This window comes from Choloepus didactylus, chromosome 18 (assembly GCF_015220235.1).
Source record: "Choloepus didactylus isolate mChoDid1 chromosome 18, mChoDid1.pri, whole genome shotgun sequence".
NCBI lineage: Eukaryota > Metazoa > Chordata > Mammalia > Pilosa > Megalonychidae > Choloepus > Choloepus didactylus.
The window spans coordinates 25033692-25056090 of record NC_051324.1 but is presented as its reverse complement, the minus strand read 5'-3'; the positions used below and the strand labels follow the sequence as shown (position 1 = coordinate 25056090).

Genomic DNA, 22399 nt, shown 5'->3' with positions numbered 1-22399 from the left:
GCCTCTGATTTGGTCTGAGCCCTTCTGAGCCCTCCAGGTAGCCAGGGCAAGCAACACCCCTCCCCTGGCTGGAACAGGTAGAGTAGAGAAGCTGTACCAAGCCCTCTGCTTTGCTACTCACCTGCTCCGACATTCTCTTCCCGTTCCTATCAGGGCAGAAGTTCTGGGACCAAGTCAGAGCCCTGCAGACCTGTCCTGGTTAGGCCAGTGGTCCTGAACCCTTTGATGCAGCGTATCCACACGCACCAAATGTTTCCCATCAAGGTCTCCAATGCAGTTAAAGCTCAGTCCTGTGGCTTTAAGACCAAGACAACTGCTCTGTTCCACGATGCTGAAGTGGAACCTAGAGATCCAACTCTCCAGTTTTGATACGCTATCTAAAGGGATATAGCAAATTCCAAAAGTCTAAATCATCACCACTTTCCAACTATTCATCACATTCTCTCTCTTCAGAAATCTGAAAAAATGTCTATAAAAAAAGAACCACAAAAACTATTAAAACAAGTCCAACGGCCTTCTTAACTTCAGGATTACAGGTTTCCTGACAAAGCTGCTCTTAAAAACCTACCCAAACTTCTATTATCATCCAATTAAAATTTCAATACAGCTATGTAATATGTGGGTGTTTTGGAAGCCAAAATACTGAAGCTTCAATTACTTTTGTACCTACTACTAAGACAAGCAGAAACAGGACAACCATCCATAAAGAATTTTTTATAAAAGAAAAAAAGAAAGTCTGCTGGAATCCTTTTATTTGATGGTATCTTACAGTTCCAATCAAGGTGAGAGGAGCAAGACAAAGTGTGGGCTTCACATATAGGGTCATCTCCAGACTTCACTATATAAAAGGAAAATTAATAAAAGAAGAAAAAAAAGAAATACCACACAGCATTTTCTTTCCCCACCATAATTTTTCAATTTCTTTAGAGAAATTCCAGCCAATAACTAATTAGAACCATAATCCTTTGTTATCCCAACAGGAAAGAAGTGTACAAATGGTTTCAAAGAATAAATGTTAATGGGAATGTAAAAAATATATATATATAGTAATCTGGAACTTTTGTTTCCCTCAGTGTAAAACAAAATTCCCTTCTTTAGACCTATTTTTTCAGTCAGACAAACAACACGGACAGCCCCCATCAGCAACACAGTTACGTGTCCATCCATCTAAGGCCCTGAACTGGGGGTTCCCTGAGTTTTTTCACTTTTCTTATCAATGACTCAGCATCACAAGTTCATAGACTGCTTCAGAGCTCCCAGACTTTTAAGCACTCCAGTTTTACACAAGAGAAATAACTAGAAGTTACAGAAAAGGAATTTGTTCTTCACCTCTTTGGTTTTGAGGGGGGGAAATAATTCCTTTCAAAGTGAGGAAATAACTTTTGTAATTTCCAAGAATATGTTCTCCATAAGAAACACAGCTGGAATCTTTTTATCTGGTATATCACCACAAGGAAGAATGTTTCTGGGATCAGATTGAGTTGCTGATTCATGAATATCAAGGGGCAGAAACTACCTCCTCAAAAACTGGACTGGTTTTAGAGAACAAAGTGAATTACAGGGTGAGAGTCAAAACTCGGACCATTGTTTGGGCTTGTGCAGCTTTGTGGACCGTGTTTCCATGATGATGAAAGGCTGCCCTGTGTCATCCAGACTCTCATCCTGATGGAATTGGCAGGTCCAGTCTAATTCCATTCATTACAAAAACACTTTTTCATACAAAAGGACTGGCCAGGATATAGATAACCAGGCATGACCTCTGTCATATCAAATCCTCTTTTTTGAGAAAGAACTGTAAGCATTTGAAAAACATCTCAATTTGCTCCATATTTTTACTATCCAGCAAATTAACTTCTCTGACTGTGAAAAATACAAAAGGCCTTTTACCATCATTGGATTTCAAAAGCTAGAAATCATCTGTAATGCCCAATAAAGACATTATTTCAAACAGATTTTGGTCTACAATTGCTATAACAATGAAAATATTTTTTGGTTAATCATTTCCTGAACATTATTTTCCCCTGAAATGATCATAAAAACAACCGCTAAGGGGAAAAAAAAAAGGTACCTATATTTTAAAGCAAAATATATGAGCCATGCATATCCATGCCCTATCAAGCATATAAATCAAATAAAGGCAAAAATAACCTAAAAAGTGGTTAAAATGACAGGTTTTGCCTCTATGTGGTTAGTGAACCCATGTTTTTCCAATGTTAAATGTACCAACTGTATTTGTTAAACTGTATTTCATACTTTAAACCCTAAGTCTGTACCTTACACTGCTTAGAGATGGATGATTTACTCTAGACATTTGGGGTCACACTATAAGCCTTTTGCTCTCACTAAATCTAAACCACCGTTCTCAACAATATACTGTACACATAAAAGAAACACATGGCATGCGTTACCATGCTCCCCAAAGGAACCTAAAGGCCCCAGAACAGCCCCTCGGAAAATAGATTCCCCGAAGAAAGGGAAGGGACTGGAATCACGCCTTGCATCAAGCACAGAAATTAAGTAAGAGCGCTCCAAAACTTTTTTTGTCCCAATTCATTACAAAATTTCCTGAATTTATTTTAAAACAGAGATCTTTATCCAACAAATACACTGAGAAACCCTTTCCCTACCCCAAACTAATTTCAGCAGCAAAGCGGGAGAAATGAGAAGTTGACTGCAGAGTATAAGTTTCCCCAAATCCTCCTCCTTCCAATCAATCTGCGTCTGTGGGGTCAGTTCGGCCAATTCGGCCTTTAGTTCGCAGGACGCCAGGACACCCCTGCCCACCGCGCAATTAGGAGACCTGAAAGGACCGGGCTGTTCCTGGGGGTGGGAGACATCTGGGGAGGAAAGCCGGGGCAGCAGACAATGAAAAGCTCCCGGTGTCTGCTAATTCAGCCAGGGGGAGAGAGGAAGTGGGAGGGGAAAAGGGTGCGCTCCCTTCTCGCCCAAAGGCAGGGTCAGCGGGGGTCTCCCCGGGGCGCGGGGCGGCCTGGCCTCGGCCTCGATCTCCAGTCCCCTGGTCACAGAGAGAGGAAGGCAGCCGCCCCAGGGATGCAGATTTCTCTCGGAAATAAAGGAAACTTCCTGGTTTGAGCATTATGGGTAGGGGGCTAGCGCCCTCCCCAACGCTGTAAGGTATCAGCTAGTGGCTGAGGAAAGGAAAGGGGTCCCTCCCGGCACCTCTGGCTGGGGGGAGTGGCGGGGGGAGGGTGTCGGCGACTGTCCGGTTGGGGGGTGGGGGGCGGCGCCGAGTCCGGGACCCCAAGCACCACCAGCTCCTACGCGAGGCTCCCAACATGTGGGACAGGGGGCCAGGCGCCGAGACCCACGGGCAGTCCGGAGGGCTCTCGACTCCTCAGGACCCGAGCCCGGGCCTGCGAGGCCAAGGAGTGTCAAAACTTCCCACCGCCGGACACCCGCACCGCCAGAGTGCCGCGGCCGAGAGCCCCAACCTAGCCGGGTTCTGGGATTCGGGGGGCGGGCATAGAGAGGGCAAGGGGGACACTGAGGGACAGGAGGGGAAGCGAGAGCCAAGATGGGCAAAGAGGGCAGAAGGCGCCTCAGGGATGAGTGGGCGGCGGCCGCGAGCACCCGGCTCCAGGGAAAGCGCGGGCTGCGCACCCGGGCCGGGGGCGCCGACGAGGCCCGCGCCGCTCACCTTCCTGTGCTTCTCCTTGTAGGGGAGCGCCAGCCACGGCATGTCCCGCACGAAGTCCTGCCACTGCCGCTGGTCCTGGTCCGAGGACACGAAGACGATCTCCAGGCGGCGCCGCGGCTCGGGCTCCGCAGCGGCCCCGGCCCCGGCCCCCGGCCCAGCCCCAGCCCCCGGCCCGGCCGCCGCGTCCCCCCGCAGGCGCCCGTAGAAGGCGACCAGGCTGGCGCTGAGCTGCGCGCAGGGGGCGCTCAGGCTGCAGCCGAAGTAGAGCCCGAGCAGCGAGATGCCGCGGGCGCCCAGGGAGTGCACGTCCACCTCCTCGCCGCCGCCCGTCACCAGCTTCTCGCCGAGCAGCTCCTCCAGGAAGCCCGACATCCTGGCCCACCGCGGCCCAGGCACGGGCAGGCAGGCGGCTGCGGCGACCCGGCTCGCTGGGTCGGCGCGGCTGGCGGCGGCGGCGGGCGCGGGTGAGGGGAGAGCCCCGCCCACGCCGGCCCCGCCCACGCCCCGCCCCCTCCGTGGCCGTCCGGGTGTTCGTCCGGGTCCCCTCCGCCGAGGGCCGCGCTGTCCTTTCAGGCATTGTCGGAGACAGCGGGGGCGCAGGCGTCCGCCGCGTGGCCAAAGTGCGCGGGGAAACAGCCTGGGCGAAAAACCTGACAGGAAGCGCTCCTCTCTACCAGGAATGCCCAGGGCTTAAGGGAAGAAAGGATAAGGGTCCTCCCAGGCAGCGCTTTCCCAGGCTGCAGCCGGGGCTGAGAGCGACTTGGACCCCCTCCCCCTCATCCCCATTTCTTCCCCCTTCCCGCGTTCTAAATTCTCTCTCCAGACGTCTCCAAAGATTCTCCCCACACTCCCACCCGAGTTTTCTTACCCCTTCTCCTTATCCCTCCCCTTCCTTCTCCTCTTTCCTTACAAAAAGAGCCAAACCCTTAGGCTGTTTCAGACCCCACTGACCTCTCACTGGCTTCACCACACAATAATCACTTTATCATGCTAGGTCTTGCTGGGCACTTATTTCTGTGTGTGCATGCTTTGTGTTCTCTATTATAAGCATTTGGAGGACGTCACCCCTTGTGTTTCTTGTGTAGCTTCTGGTAGGGTGCTAGGCACACGAGGTATTCAATCGCAGAGGAAGTGGGTGCCGGTGTTCCGCGAGCTTTCAGTCCTCTGGTCCTAGCAGCCATTCCCCACCAGTGAGTGGCTCTCTTCCATCTCAACGAATGTATGTAACAGATGCCGCAGGATCTCTAAATCAACGCTGGCTGCTCTCCTAGGTAAGCTATATAGCGTGTATCAAAGTCTATTGATAGTTAAGAATTCTAGGGATTTTCTTTTTTTTTTTTTTTTTTTTTTTTTTGCCAGCTGGCAAGATGCTAAGGGATGCCTACAGAGAACCTAGGTTACACAAGTGGTCTCTAACAAGCCTTCCGCATACCCCCTCCCTGAAAAAAAAATGTACTGTCCCCACCCTCAATAGAGGGCCACCCTGGTGAAGGCAGAAATCACCCCTCAGCGCCCTCCTCCTTCCCTTTGGGAGTTATTTTTTGAGCATCTACCGCCATCTAATGGAAAGAGTCAGAAAAGTTCTACTAGATCCCAATCGGAATAGAGACTAGCGAGCTAAGCAGAATACATACGTGTATATATAATTTTTTTCCACAGTGCCTTTCCAGGAAGGGAAGGGGAAGGGGAGGGAGAAGGGAAGAGAGGGAAGGGGAGATCATAGAATGCCTTAGGAGAGTTAGTTTAAACCTTAAAACATAACCACAAGCTTCTGGCACAGTAGGAACATTTATGGATAAGGTTCTCAGTTTTTCTCAGGTATAAGAATGAACTGTACTGGTTTTCAACTGAGTGGAATGTTACCACATAAACCAGTGAAAGAGGTGAAAGTAGAAGTCAAGAGTGGATTGGCAATCTCTACAAATTATATCCACTTTTAGCAACCACCCAATATTGCAGCTTTCACAAGTAGGCTGTCTGGATTGAGCACTGCCTCCAAGCTGGCAAACATTACCACAAAAGCACAACACAGATGGATTCCATGTTAATTCTTCAGTAAGTGTCATGCCAAAATTCTGTGCCACTGCAGGGACAGTGTTATAAAATACACAGAAAGCATCACTTTTTAAGGAAAACATTTTAAGATTATTAGCAGATATTAAGTTATTAGATGTCTTTTAAAATATTATAAATAGGTTAAAATGCTTTATCTTCTCATCCAAATCATATTTGAAACACCCATGAATGGGTTTTATCAGGCATCATTACAAAGCATGTTAGACAAAGAGTCCTACACTCTGAAGTTTACAAATGAACACTAAAGAAATGTAAAAGAACTAGAAGTATTTATATCATATGGAAGCCAAAGGACAAAGTATTTGGTAGGGAGGTAGGTGAAGATGGAGTCTTGGGAATTGCAAATCTGGAAAAATAGTGAAGTCATTATTAGAGTACTTACTTTGGTATACTAGTTGCAAGACTGATATAAAGAGGCAGTTTGTTCAGCGTCTTACTTTTATTATTTTACAGGAAAACACTTTCCACTGGAGTATGTCCAAACCAGCATCTGGCACCTGGGAAAGTGAGAGTTTGAACATACTGCACATGAAATATAAATAAAATTTAGAGAATTGTTGGTGCAGCAGGCCTTGGTTAGAGGCCAAATATCACAGCTGCTTTTTAAAGGGGTGTGGAAAAGGGGGATTTGCAATGGAAATGATTCCAAAATCATAATTCATAGTGGGTGCTTGTTACAAGAAGCCCAAGGAGACTCATTTGGCTTCCTGTAAAGAATAGCCCATGTCCTTTGGCTTGTGAAAAGCACTTTCCCTTTTATAGCAGTACATGAGATCCACTTAAAGACAAAGTCACTACTGGTATTTAGCTAGTTATGTTACATGAATTGACTGACTATTCTGAAAATTATCGTTGTTTTAAAATATGTATTAAGGAGCAACAACATGCCTGACATTGTACAGAACATATACATTGCAGTTTTCCTTTTGAGAAATTACGTTCTGAGGCATACGATGTAATATAAAATGCACACAGAATATGTATTTGTCACTTTTAAGATTTGTAAGTCACATTCCTTGGTCTTGGGATATACTGGCACACATGCACAAAAATGTATGTGTTTGGATATTTATTGTTGCACTTGTGAAATTAGAAAAAAACTAGAAAACTGGAAGAAGCCAGCTGTATATCAATGAGGATGATTAAATTATGGCACATTCATCGTTTGTAATACAATCGGGTTTTTGGAAAGAATTAAGGAGATGTATATGTACACTGATATGAAATATCTTTAAGATGTAGCACAAGAAAAAGTAAGGTGCAGAATAGGATACACTAAGCTACCACTTTGTAATTTTTTAAGTGGGAAAAATGCATATACACACCCCAATATAGTGCTTCACATGCAGGAAATATACCCAGAAGGACACTTAAGAAATAGTAACAGGTTGCTTGGGAAGCAATTGAGGGACTAGGAATAGACATGGGAAAATATGGAAGATATTATTTTAGCTCAAGAATAAAATACTTTTTGCATTTTTAATAAGAATTTATTCAAAGAATAAGATACTACAAGTGGGGAAAGAAGTTTAAGGTACAGCAGGACATCTCAGAATGCAAAGGAACAATGTCTCACACATAAACAGAAATCCAAATTCCACTATAACAAAACTATTAGTATAAAATGAACATTTTGATGATGAAGTTTTCCAAGTCCACATATTTCAAGTAATAATTGATGCAACAAATTTTCAGTTCAAACAAAAAATTTAGCCCATTTACCGGAAGTTGTCTGTAAAAACTTTCACCCGTGGATTAATGCTATATTACAGTTATACATTTTTTTTTCCTTTTTTGAAAGTATTTTGCTGCAAATTCACTGAGAAGGGATATTACTTGATAGGTGAATGTAGCAAAATATGGAGGTGAGATTGGAGAAGGTTCAAGATGAAAGAAAGGAAAGAAGAGCATTTTCCTCATTGGTTATAGCTAAAGGGTGCTGCTTATCTTTCTGGCACTAATTTGATATGAAACTCTGGAAAGTCACCATAATTGTTCTGCTATGATTATCCCATAGCAAAGTAGGAGGAATCTGGCCTCTAGTTCTAAAAGTCTCCCAATGCTTTTCTGAGCCAGAAGGGCAAGATGCTAGAAAAACATTATGCCTATTTCTATTTGCTTCCAGTATTTTTCAGGTCAAATCTCAGAAGCTCCAATTGTTTTAGGATAACAATTTATACCTGGATCCCCGAAGGTCATTGACGTAACTCTATTGCAGATATAACCAAAGTATATGATCATTATCTGAATTTTAAGTAGGTTCTAAAAAGTCTGCCAAACTGCCAGACTGTTTGTCATATTTCCAAAAGCTTTTCATAAGTAACAGCACAAGATATAGTAAGCAAATCTGTATTGTTGGGTATGGATGAGTAAATAAACTTCCAAACAATTAGGCTGTGGAAGAAATCTGCTCCAGAAATTGATTTGAATCTAAGGATCAGTCACTGAAAATTGCTCTCACCGTGGCTTGCATAGGTCAAAGTAAAAAAGAATTAAGAAACAATACTACTAATAAATATTTTCTAAACATTTTACACTTGGCTGAAGACAGTGCACATCAAAGAATGGCGACTGGAAAGAAATGACACTCCGGAGTCAAAAAGTCCAAATTTAGCTATCAAACGCCAAAGAACACAAATTAAGAATGATTCTGAGTCATCCCTTCTAGAGCCAAGAAAGAATATCAAAAGTGGACGACTGGGAATGGAAATGTTCAAATAAGAACTTGAACTTGGACTGAAGCATATGTGTCTTCCTGGACAAACATTGTAAAAGCAACACATTGAATTTAGATTTTGTCCTGGCACAGAGAAGAATTTTGAGCAGGGAACAGGATCACGTTTATGTGTTGAAAGATCATTCCGTGGATGGTTTGGAGAGGAGCAAGGCAGAAGGCGGAAAGACCAGTTTAGAGGCTATTTAATGAGAAATGAGAAATGATGACGGCCCAAACGACAGCAGCGGCAATGAGCATGAAAAGGAAGGGATGGTATGAAAGATATTTAGAAGGTACATGGAAGATATGAGAAGCAGGGAGTTTATGGAGACTAATTGATAGACTCAATTAGACTAATTGTCAAAGCATAGAAGTACCATTCACCAGACAGGAAACTCAGGAAGAGCAGGATTGGGGTGGAAGATAAGTTCCGATTTAGGTCCACCCGAACACGTTAGCCCCAGAACAAGTTTCCCCTTTGGGTGTGCAATACAAGCCAAACCCCCTGGGATGAGGCCTCTGTCTTCCACTCCAACCAGTCCTTCTGACCTCCCTTGGGAGCCTGATTTGGAGGTCTGATTTTTTTGTGCTAATTGCCCCCTTGATTGGTTCAGGCTAGTCCTTGTTTTTTGAGGCCCCTCTGCTGGGGCTTGAGGCTTCGGTTTCCTTTGCTCCCAGTTCACAGCCCTGAGCATTTCATGCCAACACCCCACCCACCCAGCCACCCATCCATGTTGCTTCCTGGGACCTCAGACAGCACACCTGGGGCCAAAGTCTCTTCTCTTCAGTAGATATGGAGGGATGGGAGTTTTTCCCCCAAACTCAGGTTGGCTGGAGCATCCTGAGTCCTGATCCTGCTTTCAGTCCTACAAACTCTTCTCATCCAGATGAGGCAGCCTAGTCCGAGGCATTCAGTGCCAGGCTCTTATGACCAGAGGCCTTCCCACCAGTGTTCCCTGCAGACCCACAATGCCTTCAAGTGATAGATCACTCAGCTGCAGCAAACTGAGGAAGTTATAACAAAAAATATATAGCTCAGTTACCTTGCTTGTGCCACATCACAGCAAATCTGCTCTCCTGCTTGCTACTGCCACTCCTAGAAAGGTTCATTCTTAACCCAGAAGACCTCCAGGCCCTTCTCATTCAGCTATGAGACCCATACCAGGGCACAGAAAGCTATGGTTTGGGGACAGTGGCGAGCAGAAGAGGGCCCACTGATGGTTTTGTGCCTAGAGGGAAAAGCAGAGAAATGAGTCTGCCTCTGTGCAGGGCTTCCACAATGTGAACACACCCCAGGCCCCCTGACAGGTCAAGCTCCAAGTCCAGTCCCCTTTTGACAGGACATGGTCATCCGTGCTGTTGCCAGGCTGCCATAGGACCTGTGAAGTTGAGCTCCTCACTTTGGAACTAAATGAATGACCAGGTAGAAATTGGTGTCCTTTCTTTTTCACAATGAATTGACCCACACCCCTGAACTCCAGCCCTTTGAGCAAGTAAAACTTGCTTTAAGGATAGAGATGGAACTAGAAATGTGCTGCCTTTCCCTTCTTCTCAGACCCACTGCCACCCTACCAAGGGGCCCTGGCCCCATGATGTACTCCAGGCTTCAGTCAGATGAACAGATGCTCCCCATCTCAATGGGGAAGAGGTAGTTATAGATGATGATGTAGACTAATGGTTCTCAAAGTGTGGCCCCCTGCCACAGCATCAGCATCACCTGGGAGCTCATTAGAAATGCAAATTCTCTTGCCCCACCTGTACCTCGCTGAATCAGAAACTCTGGGACCAGCCATCCAGGGTTAACAATCCATCCAGGTGCTTCTGAAGCCTTTAAGGGCTGCTAATATTAGACTGATGGTACTGGGCAGCTTCATGGACTAAACCTTCATTGGTCCAGCCAGCCTAGCCTCCTACAAGCCAAGACATCCCTTCCCCAAAATGGATAGATTCTATTGACCAATGACCTTAACCATGGGGGTTGAGGGGAGTGACCTAAAGCATCTTAGCACTGCCCGTGGGGGCACTTGCCTGGTGGGTATTATTAGTCAACTGTTACCCATAAAACCCCAAGATTATCATAGCTGGAGGCTCTACACTCTGTTTTATTTCCGTCTTCTGTTGCCAGCCATGCCATACCCTATCCCATCTATCATTCCATGCCAGTCAACAGATGTCCTTTTGTTGGGAATTGACTTCAGAGAGGAAAGCTATGAGCTGTTCTACCTCCTCACATAAGAATGTGCAGCTATCTGGTCTACATTTCCAACAAGCAGTGTGCCCCTATTTCTCAGCCCAGGAGCAAGGTGTTCCAAAAGTAGGTCAACACAGCTTATGGTAGGGGCTTACTAGGTCCCACCCACTTCTCCTCCAGGGCCTCAGACAACTCGAAAGTAAGGAGTCTTCCCCTCCTGTCACAGTTATCTCAGACACATCCATGATGCCGTTTGGGCTATGCAATGCCCCAGCCCTCTTGCAGCCCTTAATAAAAAGCATTTTGTGCAGCCTTCTGGACTGAATGGCCACTGTTTACTTTGATAAGCCCTTAATCTTTTCTGACCAATGTTTTAGTTTCCTGACTGCTAAAACAAATACCATGCAATGGATTGGCTTAAACAACAGGAATTTATTGGCTCAAGGTTTTGAGGCTAGAAGTGCAAAATCAGAACATCATTAAGGTGATGCTTTTTCCCAGAAGAGTGTGGTATTCTGGGGCTGGCTGCTGATGATCTTTGGTACTTGGCTTTTCTGGCACATGTCAGTGCACACGGTGGCTTCTCTGGGCTTCTCTGGGTTCTGTTGACTTCTGGCCTATTCCCATGGTTTTTCTCCCTTAGGCCTCTCTCTGTGGGCTTCCCTAAAAGGCCTACAGTAATAGGATGAAGACCCATCCTGATTCAGTTGGGCCACTGAAGCAACCACATTAAATGGTCCTTTTTACAATGGGTTCACAAACATAGGACTGGATTAAGTTTAAGAACATTTTCTCTGGGGTACACAGCTCCAAACCACCACAACCAATATCTTCTGAGAGCCCCTGGCCCTCTCAGCTAGGTGCGTGCTATAGTACTGCCATCCAGGCCCAAACCAAGAAGTATGTTTAAAAGCCCCAAAGGAGTTCCTTGGTCACATTTCACCCATGCAGGGTGTCCGGTTTGCTAATGCTCCCTTTTTGCAAAATACCAGAAATGGATTGGCTTATATAAGGGGGGTTTATTTGGTTACACAGTTACAGTCTTAAGGCCATAAAGTGTCCAAGATAAGACATCAACTATCAGGTACCTTCACTGGAGAAAGGCTATTGGCATCTCTGTTAGCTCGGAAGGCACATGGCTGCCATCCGTGTGCTCTCAGGTTGCGTTTCAAATGGCGTTCTCCAAAATGTCAGTGTCAGCTTCCAATGGCCGTCTTCAAAATGTGCCTCTCAGCTGCAGCTAGCCATGAGCTCGTTCTGTCTGAACTTTTATAGAGCTCCAGTGAAGTAATCAAGGCCCACGCTGAATGGGCAGAGCCATGCCTCCATGGAAATTATCTAATCAGAGTTATCACCTACAGTTGGGTGGGTCACATCTTCATGGAAGCAACCTAATCCAAATTTTCCAACTTAAACAACACTAATACATCTGCCCCTACAAGATTGCATCAAATAATATGGCTTTTTCTGGGGGACATAATATATACAAACCAGCTTACAGGGGATCCAAAATTATGCCAAAGTGCTAGCATTCAGTTATTTTCTAGCATTCCTCTGTTTCTAATGATCAACCAGGAGCATTCATCATTTCCTGGGATTTTCCTGAATATTACCAACAGTTCACTCCCCACTTTTCTGCCCTTCTATCCATCAATGACCCTAACCAGCTTGTTAGGCCAATCATGTCTGCAGGGCTTCTGGTGTCCCTGTGTTAAAACTAACACCATGCATTATGCAACCACATGTGGCAGGCAGTGCAAGGATTGTACCAACTCTTGATTCCTGAACACCCCTGGATTTCACCTCTGACCTACACTTCTCACCTAAGCACGAAGCCATCCTGGTGATAGTGGTGGTTGTAGTCATCTTCTTGGGTTATAGTGAATCAGTTGGCTACTCAGACTATTTATGTTTGAGTGCTGTACCTCTTACCAGCAACAGGACAATTCAAACTACTCACTGTTACCAAATTTACATGTAACTCACTGCACTGCAGATCGCCGCTTGGACCTCCTCATTCTATCCCAACTTGTGTAATTTCATTTACTCCTGGGCTCTGTGACAAGCCAGCATCCAGTCAGCACCTGAGAGAACGAAAGGTCAGCCAAGATCTCCTGGACACCTGGGCTGAGCTATAATCAGGTTCTTCTCCAGTTTAGCACACTGCCCATCCATGCTGCTATCTAGGGTCCTTTAAGCGATGGGTCATTGACTAAGAGCCTTCTGACACTTCCTACAATCTCCGTGTGAATCCAACTCACCTTTGCTCCTTGTTCTCTCTGACCCACTGAGATGATGCTTCAACCCTGTATTCTCGTGGCCTCCCCAGACAACGTGGGATAGAGAACCAAACTGTAACAGAGGAGATGCTAGACTTCCCATGATGCCATGGCCAGATTGCGTCCCTAGATTCCTGGCAAAGATTCAGCCCAGAGAAATGTACATGAGAAACTATTCACACTATTCTCAAGGCTCAAGTTTTCCATCAGGTGAAACCTGTTCTACCTATGGAAGGAGATGAGGTAGGAGAAGGAACCAGATCAGTATGGGATTTGTTCCCTCCCCATTTGGTATGTGGGCTAAGGATGTTCTATAAAAGGCTTCCTCCTTCATGCACTGTTGCCTCAGGGAATTTCTTCACGTACATGTCTGAACTCTGATGCAGACTCTTCATTTTGGGTTTGGTTATTGCTCTCTAACCAGTCCCAGAGACTAGCTGTTTAGACTATTCCTTGCTTCCCAGGGCCACCTTGCCTGGGACTTGCCTGGGGGCCTGTCCCAACTTTTCTCAGATCTGACTTTGGCTTTTAAGATCTCAGCATGAATTTGTTTTTTGTTGTTGTTGTCGTTTTTCTGTTTTTTTCTGAAAGAGGAGGGTGGTTGGCAGGAGCCTACGGAAAATGTCTGGTTCTTATGCTTCCAAGAAAGGTCTAAGCTGGAAATAAAGATTTTAGGAGTAACCAATGCAACAAAGATGCTAGTAGAAGCCACAAGTGTGGAAGACATTGCCCAGGTAGAAAGAGTTGCACAAGGAGAAGAGAATAAAGGATAAATCCCTGAGAGGAACAACAGGGAAGGGTCAGACAGGCTACTTGCAAAGAAGTTTGAGAAGGAGCAGCTGGAGAGCTGGAGCAAAACTAGGAGAGAAGATGTAGTGGGTTGAATAGTCCCCCCACAAATTCCTGTTCATCTGGAACCTTAGAATGGAATAAGGGTCTTTGCAGATGTAGTTAGTTAAGGAGCTCCAGAAGATATCATCCTGGATTTAGGATGGGCCTTTAATCTGATGCCTGGTGTCCCTACAAGAAGAGGAGAGGATACCGAGATACAGAGACACCCAGAGAAGAAGGCCACATGAAAGCAGACATAGCGATTGGAGTTATGCTCTCACAGGCCAAGGAACACCTGGACCCACTGGAAGCTGGAAGAGGCAAGAGAGGGTTCTCTCAAAGAGCCTTTGGAAGTTAGCATGGCCCTATCAGCACCGTGATGTCAGACTTCTGGCTTTCAGAGCTGTGAGAGTAAATTCCTGTTGTTCTAAGCCACCCAGCTTGTAGCAATTTGTTATGCATCCCTAGGAAACTAATGAAAAGGGACATCACCAAAACTGGGAAGAAAGTTGCAAGAAGGGGGTGTAGTCGACAGCATTAAATGCAGCTGAGAAGTCTTGGTAAAATGAGATCTGAATTAGGTTTGACAACTCGAAAGTCATCGGGGACCTCAGGAATAACCCATTCAGTGGCATGGCGGAAGCTGAAGTAGAGCGAATCATATGTTCTCAATGACGGGCAGCATAGACAACTTTGGTTACTAAAGAAGCATGTTATCTGCCTATGCTGCTGACCTCACCACCTTCTAAGTAGAAGATTGTTTTTATTTATGTTCCTCTTAACTGAAACATCTGACCAAATTGCTAATCTGAATCAATACTGTAGTTTGGAATCTATTTTGCTACCATAAAAACTACTGCACATTTTTTTTCTGAGTTCGTATCTAGTACCATCTCTGTTTACCTTTAGATACTGCATTCACAAGCTGGAAAATGCTGGAATTGGTTTGATCTAATATGTAGTTGGTTTCTTATGGCAACACTAGCCCCACATCAACTAGCTGGAGTGAGCAGCACTTCGGCTTTTCACTGGGCCAGAGTCACATCCGCTGTGAAAACACATGCCTGGCAGCTTTGCTACAGTCATTTGTTTTATCTCTCCTTGGCCCCTTCCCTCTCCTCAAAGGCTGGATTTTTTTTTCAGTTTTATTGAGATATATTCATATACCATACAATCATCCATTCTAATCAGAATAAGAATAAAAAATAAAAATAAAAAAGAACACCCAAATCACCCCCCCCAATCCCACCCTATTTTTCATTTAGGCTTTGTCCCCATTTTTCTACTTATCTATCCATACACTGGATAAAGGGAGTGCGATCCACAGGGTTTTCACAATCACACTGTCACCCCTTGTAAGCTACATTGTTATACAATCATCTTCAAGAGTCAAGGTTACTGGGTTGGAGTTTGGTAGTTTCAGGTATTTACTTCTAGCTATTCCAATATATAAAAACCTAAAAAGTGTTATCTATATAGTGCATAAGAATGCCCACCAGAGTGACCTCTCAACTTCATTTGAAATCTCTCAGCCACTGAAAGCTTTATTTTGTTTCATTTCACATCCCCCTTTTGGTCAAGAAGATGTTCTCAATCCCAAAATGCCGGGTCCAGATTCATCCCCAGGAGTCATATCCTGCGTTGCCAGAGAGATTTACACCCCTGGGAGTCAGATCCCATGTAGAGGGGAGAGCAGTGAGTTCACCTGCCCAGTCGGCTTAGCTACACAGAGAGGGCCATATCTGAGCAACAAAGAGGCATTCAGGAGGAGGCTCTCGGGCACAATTATAAGCAGGTTTAGTCTCTCCTTGTAGCAACAAGCTTCATAGGGGCCAGCCCCAAGACAGAGGGCTCAGCACTTCAAGCCGTCAGTCCCCAGTGTTTGTGAGAACATCAGCAACAAGAAAGGCTGGATTTTTGAACAAAACCACGTTTATATGATGTTTCCTTAAGAAGCACCTTCAATCATTTATATCTCCTCACACCCGCAAGGAACGTGGGACGTCGCCTCACCCACACCAATTATTAGGCTGGAAGAGCAGTGGCGAAACGCACGCGCGCCCTTTGCCCGCGCCCCAGCGCCCGGCAGCTTCTCTGGCGCGTAGCCGCTGCTCGCCTGCCTGTCGGGAGCTCCAGAGGGGGCCGAGGAGTGCGTGTGCGCGCGAGGCTTCCTGGGAAATACAGTTGCGCGTTCAGATTGGAACTACAAATCCCGATAGCCGCCGGGCTGCAGCCCTGAAGAATCTGAGTCTTGTTTGTCCGCACCATTGGGAATGCTGCATAAGCCTGATCCAGTTTTTACAGGAGACTTTTAGGAAACTTCATAGATCATCCGCAGGGTGTGCACAAGGGGACTTTTGCTTCCGCAGCTTCCTCTAGGATTTGCTCTATGTGGCGAATCTGCCATTGTAGTACGGTGGTTAGGCGCTCAAGAACCCGAGGTGACCCTTGTAGAATCTGCTGCGGGAAGAACGACGCGGGGGTTGCTTAGGCACTACTGTCATGGCAGCGGCTACCTCTAACGCTGGGGCCTCCGCGCCGGAGGCGGCGGGTTCCACCGAAGCCCCCCTGCAATACAGCCTTCTTCTGCAATACCTGGTGGGTGACAAGCGTCAGCCCCGGCTCCTAGAACCTGGTAGCCTGGGCGGGATCCCGAGTCCGGCCAAGAGTGACGAGCAAAAGATGATTGAGAAGGCGATGGAAAGCTGCGCCTTCAAGGCAGCGCTGGCCTGCGTGGGAGGTGAGGCGAGGCGAGTGGGTCCTTTGGGAGGTTGAGGGCTTGGCCGGCGGCGGAGGTCTCTGCCAACAAGGCCACGCGCCTGGGAGGCGAAGGATCTATGGGCCTCGACCTTCACCACACTCCTGGCCCGTTCATTGAACTGGGAAACGCCTCTTCTGTTTCCGAGGTTAGCCTTCCTCAGTGGAAGCGGGATCAGAGAATCGATACTACCTGCTGGGCCTGGAGGTTATAGAATGTTTTATTTTATTCATTCGTTCGTTTATTCACTTATGTCATTCACTCGACAGCTGTGACTGAGCAAGTAGCACGTGCCACGGTGGTGAGACAGGGTGAAAGAGACAAGGGCCTTGGGTTCATGAATTTCATAAATTAATATATAGAAGTCTTCTGTGTGCGTGGAGGAGCCTGGCCGAAGAGTGCTGCAGACCTAGGGAACAGCAAGTGCACAGGCCCCTAAGGGGGACTGGCTTGAGGTTTGAAAAACAGAAAGGTCAGGGTGATGAGATAGTGGTGATCAACGGGGGTGAGGGGAAGGCTGGACTTGGCTTTTTTTTTTTAAAGAAACTCTTGTGGATTTGAGAATGCAGTGTTCCTGTTGTGCAAGGTAAAGAGTTTGGCCAATTTTGCAGATAAGCCTAAATCTCACTGAGAAGGAAAGACATTTAAAAAACTAATAAAGTGAGCATGCAAATGTGAAGTATATTAGAAAGAAGAAAGAGAGATCTTTTTAGCTGGGGAAGGTCGCAAGAAGAGATGGGACTGGAACTGTATCTTGAAGGATTGAGGAAATACAGGTAGACAAAGAGAAAGAGAAAAGTCTTATCAGATCGGGGGTACAGTGGAAGATTTGCGCTTATTAGTTACAGGCATTAGGGCAGTAAGTGCTGGTTTTTTAGGAGGCTAACAAGTGGTAATGAACATTGTGAGTCAGAATGGAGTGTGGTGTAGAAGAGTTTGTGGATAGGAAGGCAATACAGGAAGTTTGCTAGACCCAAGCTCCATGGCCCTTTAAAGTGAAAAAGGGCCTAGACTAAAATAATAACTACATAGAGACAGAGATGAACATATTTGAAAAATGAGGAAAAAAAAAGATTTTGCCCCATTTTGTGACTGACTGGTTGTATGGGGAAGCAAAGAAGCAGCTGAATATGCTCCTGAGGTTTGGAACTGGGGTGACTGGAAAGAAGGCACCATAAGCAGAAAAGTCTGGAGAGGAGGTGCCCTTGATTTCATTGAACGTCACCCTGGGGTGATGAGAGGACATCGTATGGAAATGCCCAGCTGGCTCTGATGTTGACAGCAATGTGGGCTTTGCCATTTGGTAACTGTGTACCCTTGGGGAGGTTACTAAACCTCTCTGGGCCTTAATTTCTCCATCTATAGAAAAGAAAAGATAATAGTGTCTAACTCATGGGCTTCTTATGAGGAGTAAATGAGGCAGTGACCAAATGGTTATTACAAATGTTGCCATTGTCCAGAGAGTTATTTGCAAAAGTTGATTGCTGAACTTGAGGATGGCTGAGTTACATATAATAGAGTATGTACACTGAGAACAGAGGGTTAAGACGGAATCTTGAAGCATGTTAGGAAACGAAAGAAGAAATTCAAGATGAGGTAGAAGAAACTGTCAACGAGATAGACCCTGGGTGGTGTGTAATGCGGAAGCCAGGGAAGAGAAGAGTGGCAGGAGGGAGGGGTGTCAGTCATGCTTCACTGGTGACCACCCAAAAGGTTGACCCTAGTACAGTGATCCAGAAAAGATATCAAAGAAATCTTCATCTCTGTGTGTGTGGTGTTTTTTGTTTGTTTGTTTGTTTGTTTTTTTTTAGGATTCGTCTTGGGAGGTGCATTTGGGGTGTTCACCGCTGGCATTGATACCAATGTGGGCTTTGACCCTAAGGATCCCTACCGTACACCAACTGCAAAAGAAGTTCTTAAAGACATGGGACAGAGAGGAATGTCCTATGCCAAAAACTTTGCCATTGTGGGCGCCATGTTTTCTTGCACTGAGTGTTTGGTAGAATCCGTAAGTGTCTCTGCCCTCTGAGAAATGCTTGCCTGGTTCCATCTTGCAACTTGTAGAGAAAGGCTCTGATGGCATTACTAGAAAACAGATCAGAAACATCAGATACTTGCTAGGTTGAGCTTCCATTGAATAGTGCCTAATGTAAACTTTTTTAGTGTGTGAGTTTATGATATGGACTTGCATTATTTTTATTTCTTGAAGTAGACTAGACATTGGTTAATGATTTTAGATACAAGTCTTTTAGGGGCAACCTGAGATGATTTTATTGCTTCGCAAATGCTGCACTTGGTTTTAGTGTTCTGGTGCCACCTGCAGGAAGCATCTGTGAACACATTCAAACTTTAGGAACTGTACTTTGTTTTGGAAAGAGCAAAAGATTAGGTTTTCTTTGGGGAGGGACTGACTTAGCAACTAGAAACCCCATGTGTTCTCCCTTAATCGTATTGCCTGGCTTGTGTCTTTGGCTCTAAACTACCCTTCTCAACCCACAGTACCGGGGAAAATCAGATTGGAAGAACAGTGTCATTAGTGGTTGCATTACTGGAGGAGCCATTGGTTTCAGAGGTTAGTAAACAACTCTTGAATGGTTTTGCTTTGTGGCCTTGGATAACGTTCTGAAGTTGACATTTCCAACATATGAGTGTTCCAGGGACAGCCCAAGGCATATTGGACACTTGATAGTCTTCCTTTCTGACAAATAAATCATGTTTGCTTTTGTGTTAGCTCAGTTTTGGAAGCTTGCTGGTAATTAGAGCAGGGTTTCTTCTCTTTGGCACTATTGACATTTTGGACTGCATAAATCTTTGCTGTCAGGGGCTGTTCTGTGCATTGTAGGATGTTGAGCAGCATCCCTGGTCTCTACCTACCAGATGCCAGTAACAACTCTTCTGTTTTGAGAACCAGAATGTCTCCATCCAGACATTGCCCCATGTCCCCTGGGGGCAAAATCACACCCGGTTGAGAACCACTGATATAGATCTACCTTAGTTAAAAAGAGCTGCTACCATATTGGAAATAGAGAAAGCATGAGGAAGAAGTTCCTCACAGTAAGTAATTGCTGGCGTGGGTTGATATCCAGGATATTATGGAAGCATAGCTAGGTCCCATTCAGCCTTCTGTAGCCCATTTGTCCACCCAGGTTCTGCTGAACTTTCAGCTCCAAGCATTTCAAGTACTCAAATATTTTTCTGAATAATAGAGTTTTAAAAATTTTGTGTGTAAGTTATTGCGGTAATATCTTTCTGTGGTGGGGTATTTTTAGATTTCTACATCTTGAAAGCCAAATACAGGTATTCTAGAAATGTTAGATTATCAAGTTTCCTGCCACTTCTCCCTGTTACATGTGCGTCAAGAGTTTGTAGTGTTGGGACTCAGTGACTTGACTTTTCACAGAGGAAGTGTCTGTTGCTCGTCCACTGACCCCAAGCAAAAAGCACTGTCTCATCATCTGAGAGTCAGGATGATTTGTCGTCATTAAAACCTGCTTTTCATCCTCAAACAGTCATTTAATGATTCTAACTTCTCCTTTGGTATCGCCATCACTCAGCTTTGTCAGGGCCTCTTTGAGACACTCAGCTCCCTCCAGGACTGTTTTGATCACCTTCCCAGGAATTTATAACATAAACATATCAGGGTAAAAGACCATATGCTTTCATGTGATTCCAAGGGTTGGTTCTCTTAACCAGATTCTTGCCTGTAAGGGGCTATTTCCATGAGCCTAGAGAGATAATTCTTGGGGATGCAAAAAGTCAAACGAACGTACAGTTAGATAAAGCCAGCTGGATTAGATATTATATATGGTCTCATTGAAGATCTATGGTAGGTGGGATGATTTAGAACACTTAAGTTGGTTTCCTTGAAGCTGTGGGTGTGCAGATTTTCATGAATGTAGCCTGACCCAACATCTGTCACAAGTAATAAGCCATTTCTGTTTGCTTTACAGCTGGCTTAAAGGCTGGAGTCATTGGTTGTGGAGGTTTTGCTGCTTTCTCTGCTGCAATCGATTATTACCTACGATGAGAATAACTCCCTGTGGGGAAGGCTGACACCTGCTCAGTATCAGAGCTGTTCCGTGAACAGTTTCTGCACCACTCCAGGGCACTTGCCTGAAAGACTGAAGACATTTGTTTCCCCTCTTTTAGTTGTGGGGGAAGCTGCCTGGCTAGGGTCTGCCTCCAGCTTTCTGGGCAGCCACACTCTGTGCTGCTGTTCCCAGACTACAGCCAGAGCTTTACCAGGATGTGCTGTGGCCAGAGCCTTTGTTAGAGCAAGATCATGAGATAATGTGTTGACTTTTAGGAATTAAGCTCCACAAAGATTCAATCTTGACCATAGCCGGTGCTCTGGGTTGTTTGGTACTGTGGGGACAGAGATGTTGGTATTCTCTACCTATACCCAGGAAGGTGTTCTGCCTTGGAACCCAGTGCAGTCATCCATCTTGCATATCTGGGCTGGGCAAAGTAAATTCATACCATCCAACCAATTACTTCATTTTGTTAGTGTGCTGCCATCTTTATTGTAAATATATATATATATATGTATATATTAGTTAAAAATCTTGATTGTTTTTAATTCTCACATTCCATAATTCTCAGATGGCCCAGATTGAACACTGAAGGAAAGGAGTGTGACAGCTCCCGAGAGGTACGGGGCGTTAGATCCTAGAGTTTGCAGAGTTCTGTGTTACAGTCACCCAGATTGGCCAGTCTGTCTTACCCAGTCTAGCCACTTCCTAGGATGCATTGACATTTCCATGTGTGAGTCCTACTGGCCTCTTCTAGACAGCCCTCCTGTGGACTGGCCTGATAGGCTCTCTGCAGTTTGCAGAACCACATATTGGTTTCAGGCCCTGACCACTGGGCCAGGCCTGGCTCAGGCCTGGCTCAGGGACACATGCCGAGGGACTTGCTGTACTCGTTCTGATGACTGAATCACAGCAGCTATTAGCTAAGAGCAGACACTGTTGGGGGTAGTTCATCACTACCCCTGTTCTCTGATACCAGTGTTTTTATTTTGTTTTAAAATATCGGTAGTTTTGATTTGACATAGGAGCCTTTTTTTCACAACAGAAGCTCAGCCCCATTGTATGACATAGGCAGAAAATAGCCTTTTACGAATGCGATCCACCCCTGGAACTTCCTGACTTTGGTGGAGGCCCTGTAATTCTGGCCACCTTTAGCCAAGGGTAATGGTTCTCCTTTTTTTTTTACTGTACAGTAGTTCCTCTGCCTTTCCTTCGTTGCTTTCTTCCCCCTTATCTGCTGTTTCCTAGCCCGCCCACCCTTAACCAGAATTCAAAGACTCAGCTTAAATGTCCAGGCGTGCCAAGTGTGAATTGTGTGTGAGTGATGATGTCAAACACAGCTGGTAACACCTTCCTCCGCTGTGCCTGTTTACTTTGGAACCTGAGCTAGCACACAAGGCTCATGTCCTTCTATGGTGAATTGTATATAACATCCATTCCAGTCTCATGGCATGAGCTTCCACGGCTGGGTGATTTGGAGCATCCTGTGGGCTCTGAGAACAAATTTAGGAGTATTTCCTGTACCATCCCTAAATAAATCACCCGTAAGCACTTGGAGAGCAAGGTTGGTCAGGTCCTACCTGGCACCTGTTGAAGAGAGATAGGCTGCCCAGGATTCTCCATGAGCCAGTCTAGCACATGGATCAAGCACACTGAAAAACCGACTACAAGAAACACTGCCCCTCACTACTGCCTTGGGCAGGAAGACTCCTGGGGCTGTCAGTACCCATCAGTTCAATAAACTGAGCATTGTCCACGTTGACTATTCAATCAAGAGAAGAGATGAATAATTTCCTGTTTTAGATGGCCAGGGAGCCAGTATGAGCTCATAAACCAAACACCAATTTTCAGAGACATCT

The 22399-nt window shown here is 45.5% G+C and overlaps 2 protein-coding genes across 3 annotated transcripts in view; one reads left to right on the top strand and one right to left on the bottom strand.

Moving 5' to 3' along the window:
• Positions 1–4112, bottom strand: part of NXN (nucleoredoxin) — a 194088-nt gene extending 189976 nt beyond the window's left edge. Inside the window, exon 1 of one of the 2 annotated variants that reach the window (XM_037809396.1) lies at positions 3659–4112. In XM_037809396.1, the coding sequence (XP_037665324.1) occupies positions 3659–4030 (372 nt within the window). In that variant the 5' untranslated portion in view covers positions 4031–4112. The remainder of the gene's footprint in view (positions 1–3658) is intronic. The other variant, XM_037809395.1, reaches the window with a different exon arrangement.
• An 11935-nt stretch (positions 4113–16047) lies between these two features.
• TIMM22 (translocase of inner mitochondrial membrane 22) lies at positions 16048–21007 on the top strand. The gene is made up of 4 exons (XM_037810289.1): positions 16048–16491; positions 18321–18517; positions 19009–19081; positions 20460–21007. Exons 1-4 carry the CDS (start codon positions 16254–16256, stop codon positions 20534–20536), a joined length of 585 nt encoding a protein of 194 aa, XP_037666217.1. The 5' UTR covers positions 16048–16253; the 3' UTR covers positions 20537–21007.
• The last annotated feature ends 1392 nt before the right edge of the window (positions 21008–22399 follow it).

What these genes read in the sequence shown, in the direction of transcription:
- TIMM22 (XM_037810289.1), top strand. Translation starts at nt 16,254, where the DNA reads ATGGCAGCGGCTACCTCTAACGCTGGGGCCTCCGCGCCGGAGGCGGCG. An exon ending in CTGAGTGTTTGGTAGAATCC is followed by an intron (nt 18,518 to 19,008) that starts GTAAGTGTCTCT and finishes CTCAACCCACAG; the next exon opens with TACCGGGGAAAATCAGATTG. An exon ending in AGGAGCCATTGGTTTCAGAG is followed by an intron (nt 19,082 to 20,459) that starts GTTAGTAAACAA and finishes TTTGCTTTACAG; the next exon opens with CTGGCTTAAAGGCTGGAGTC.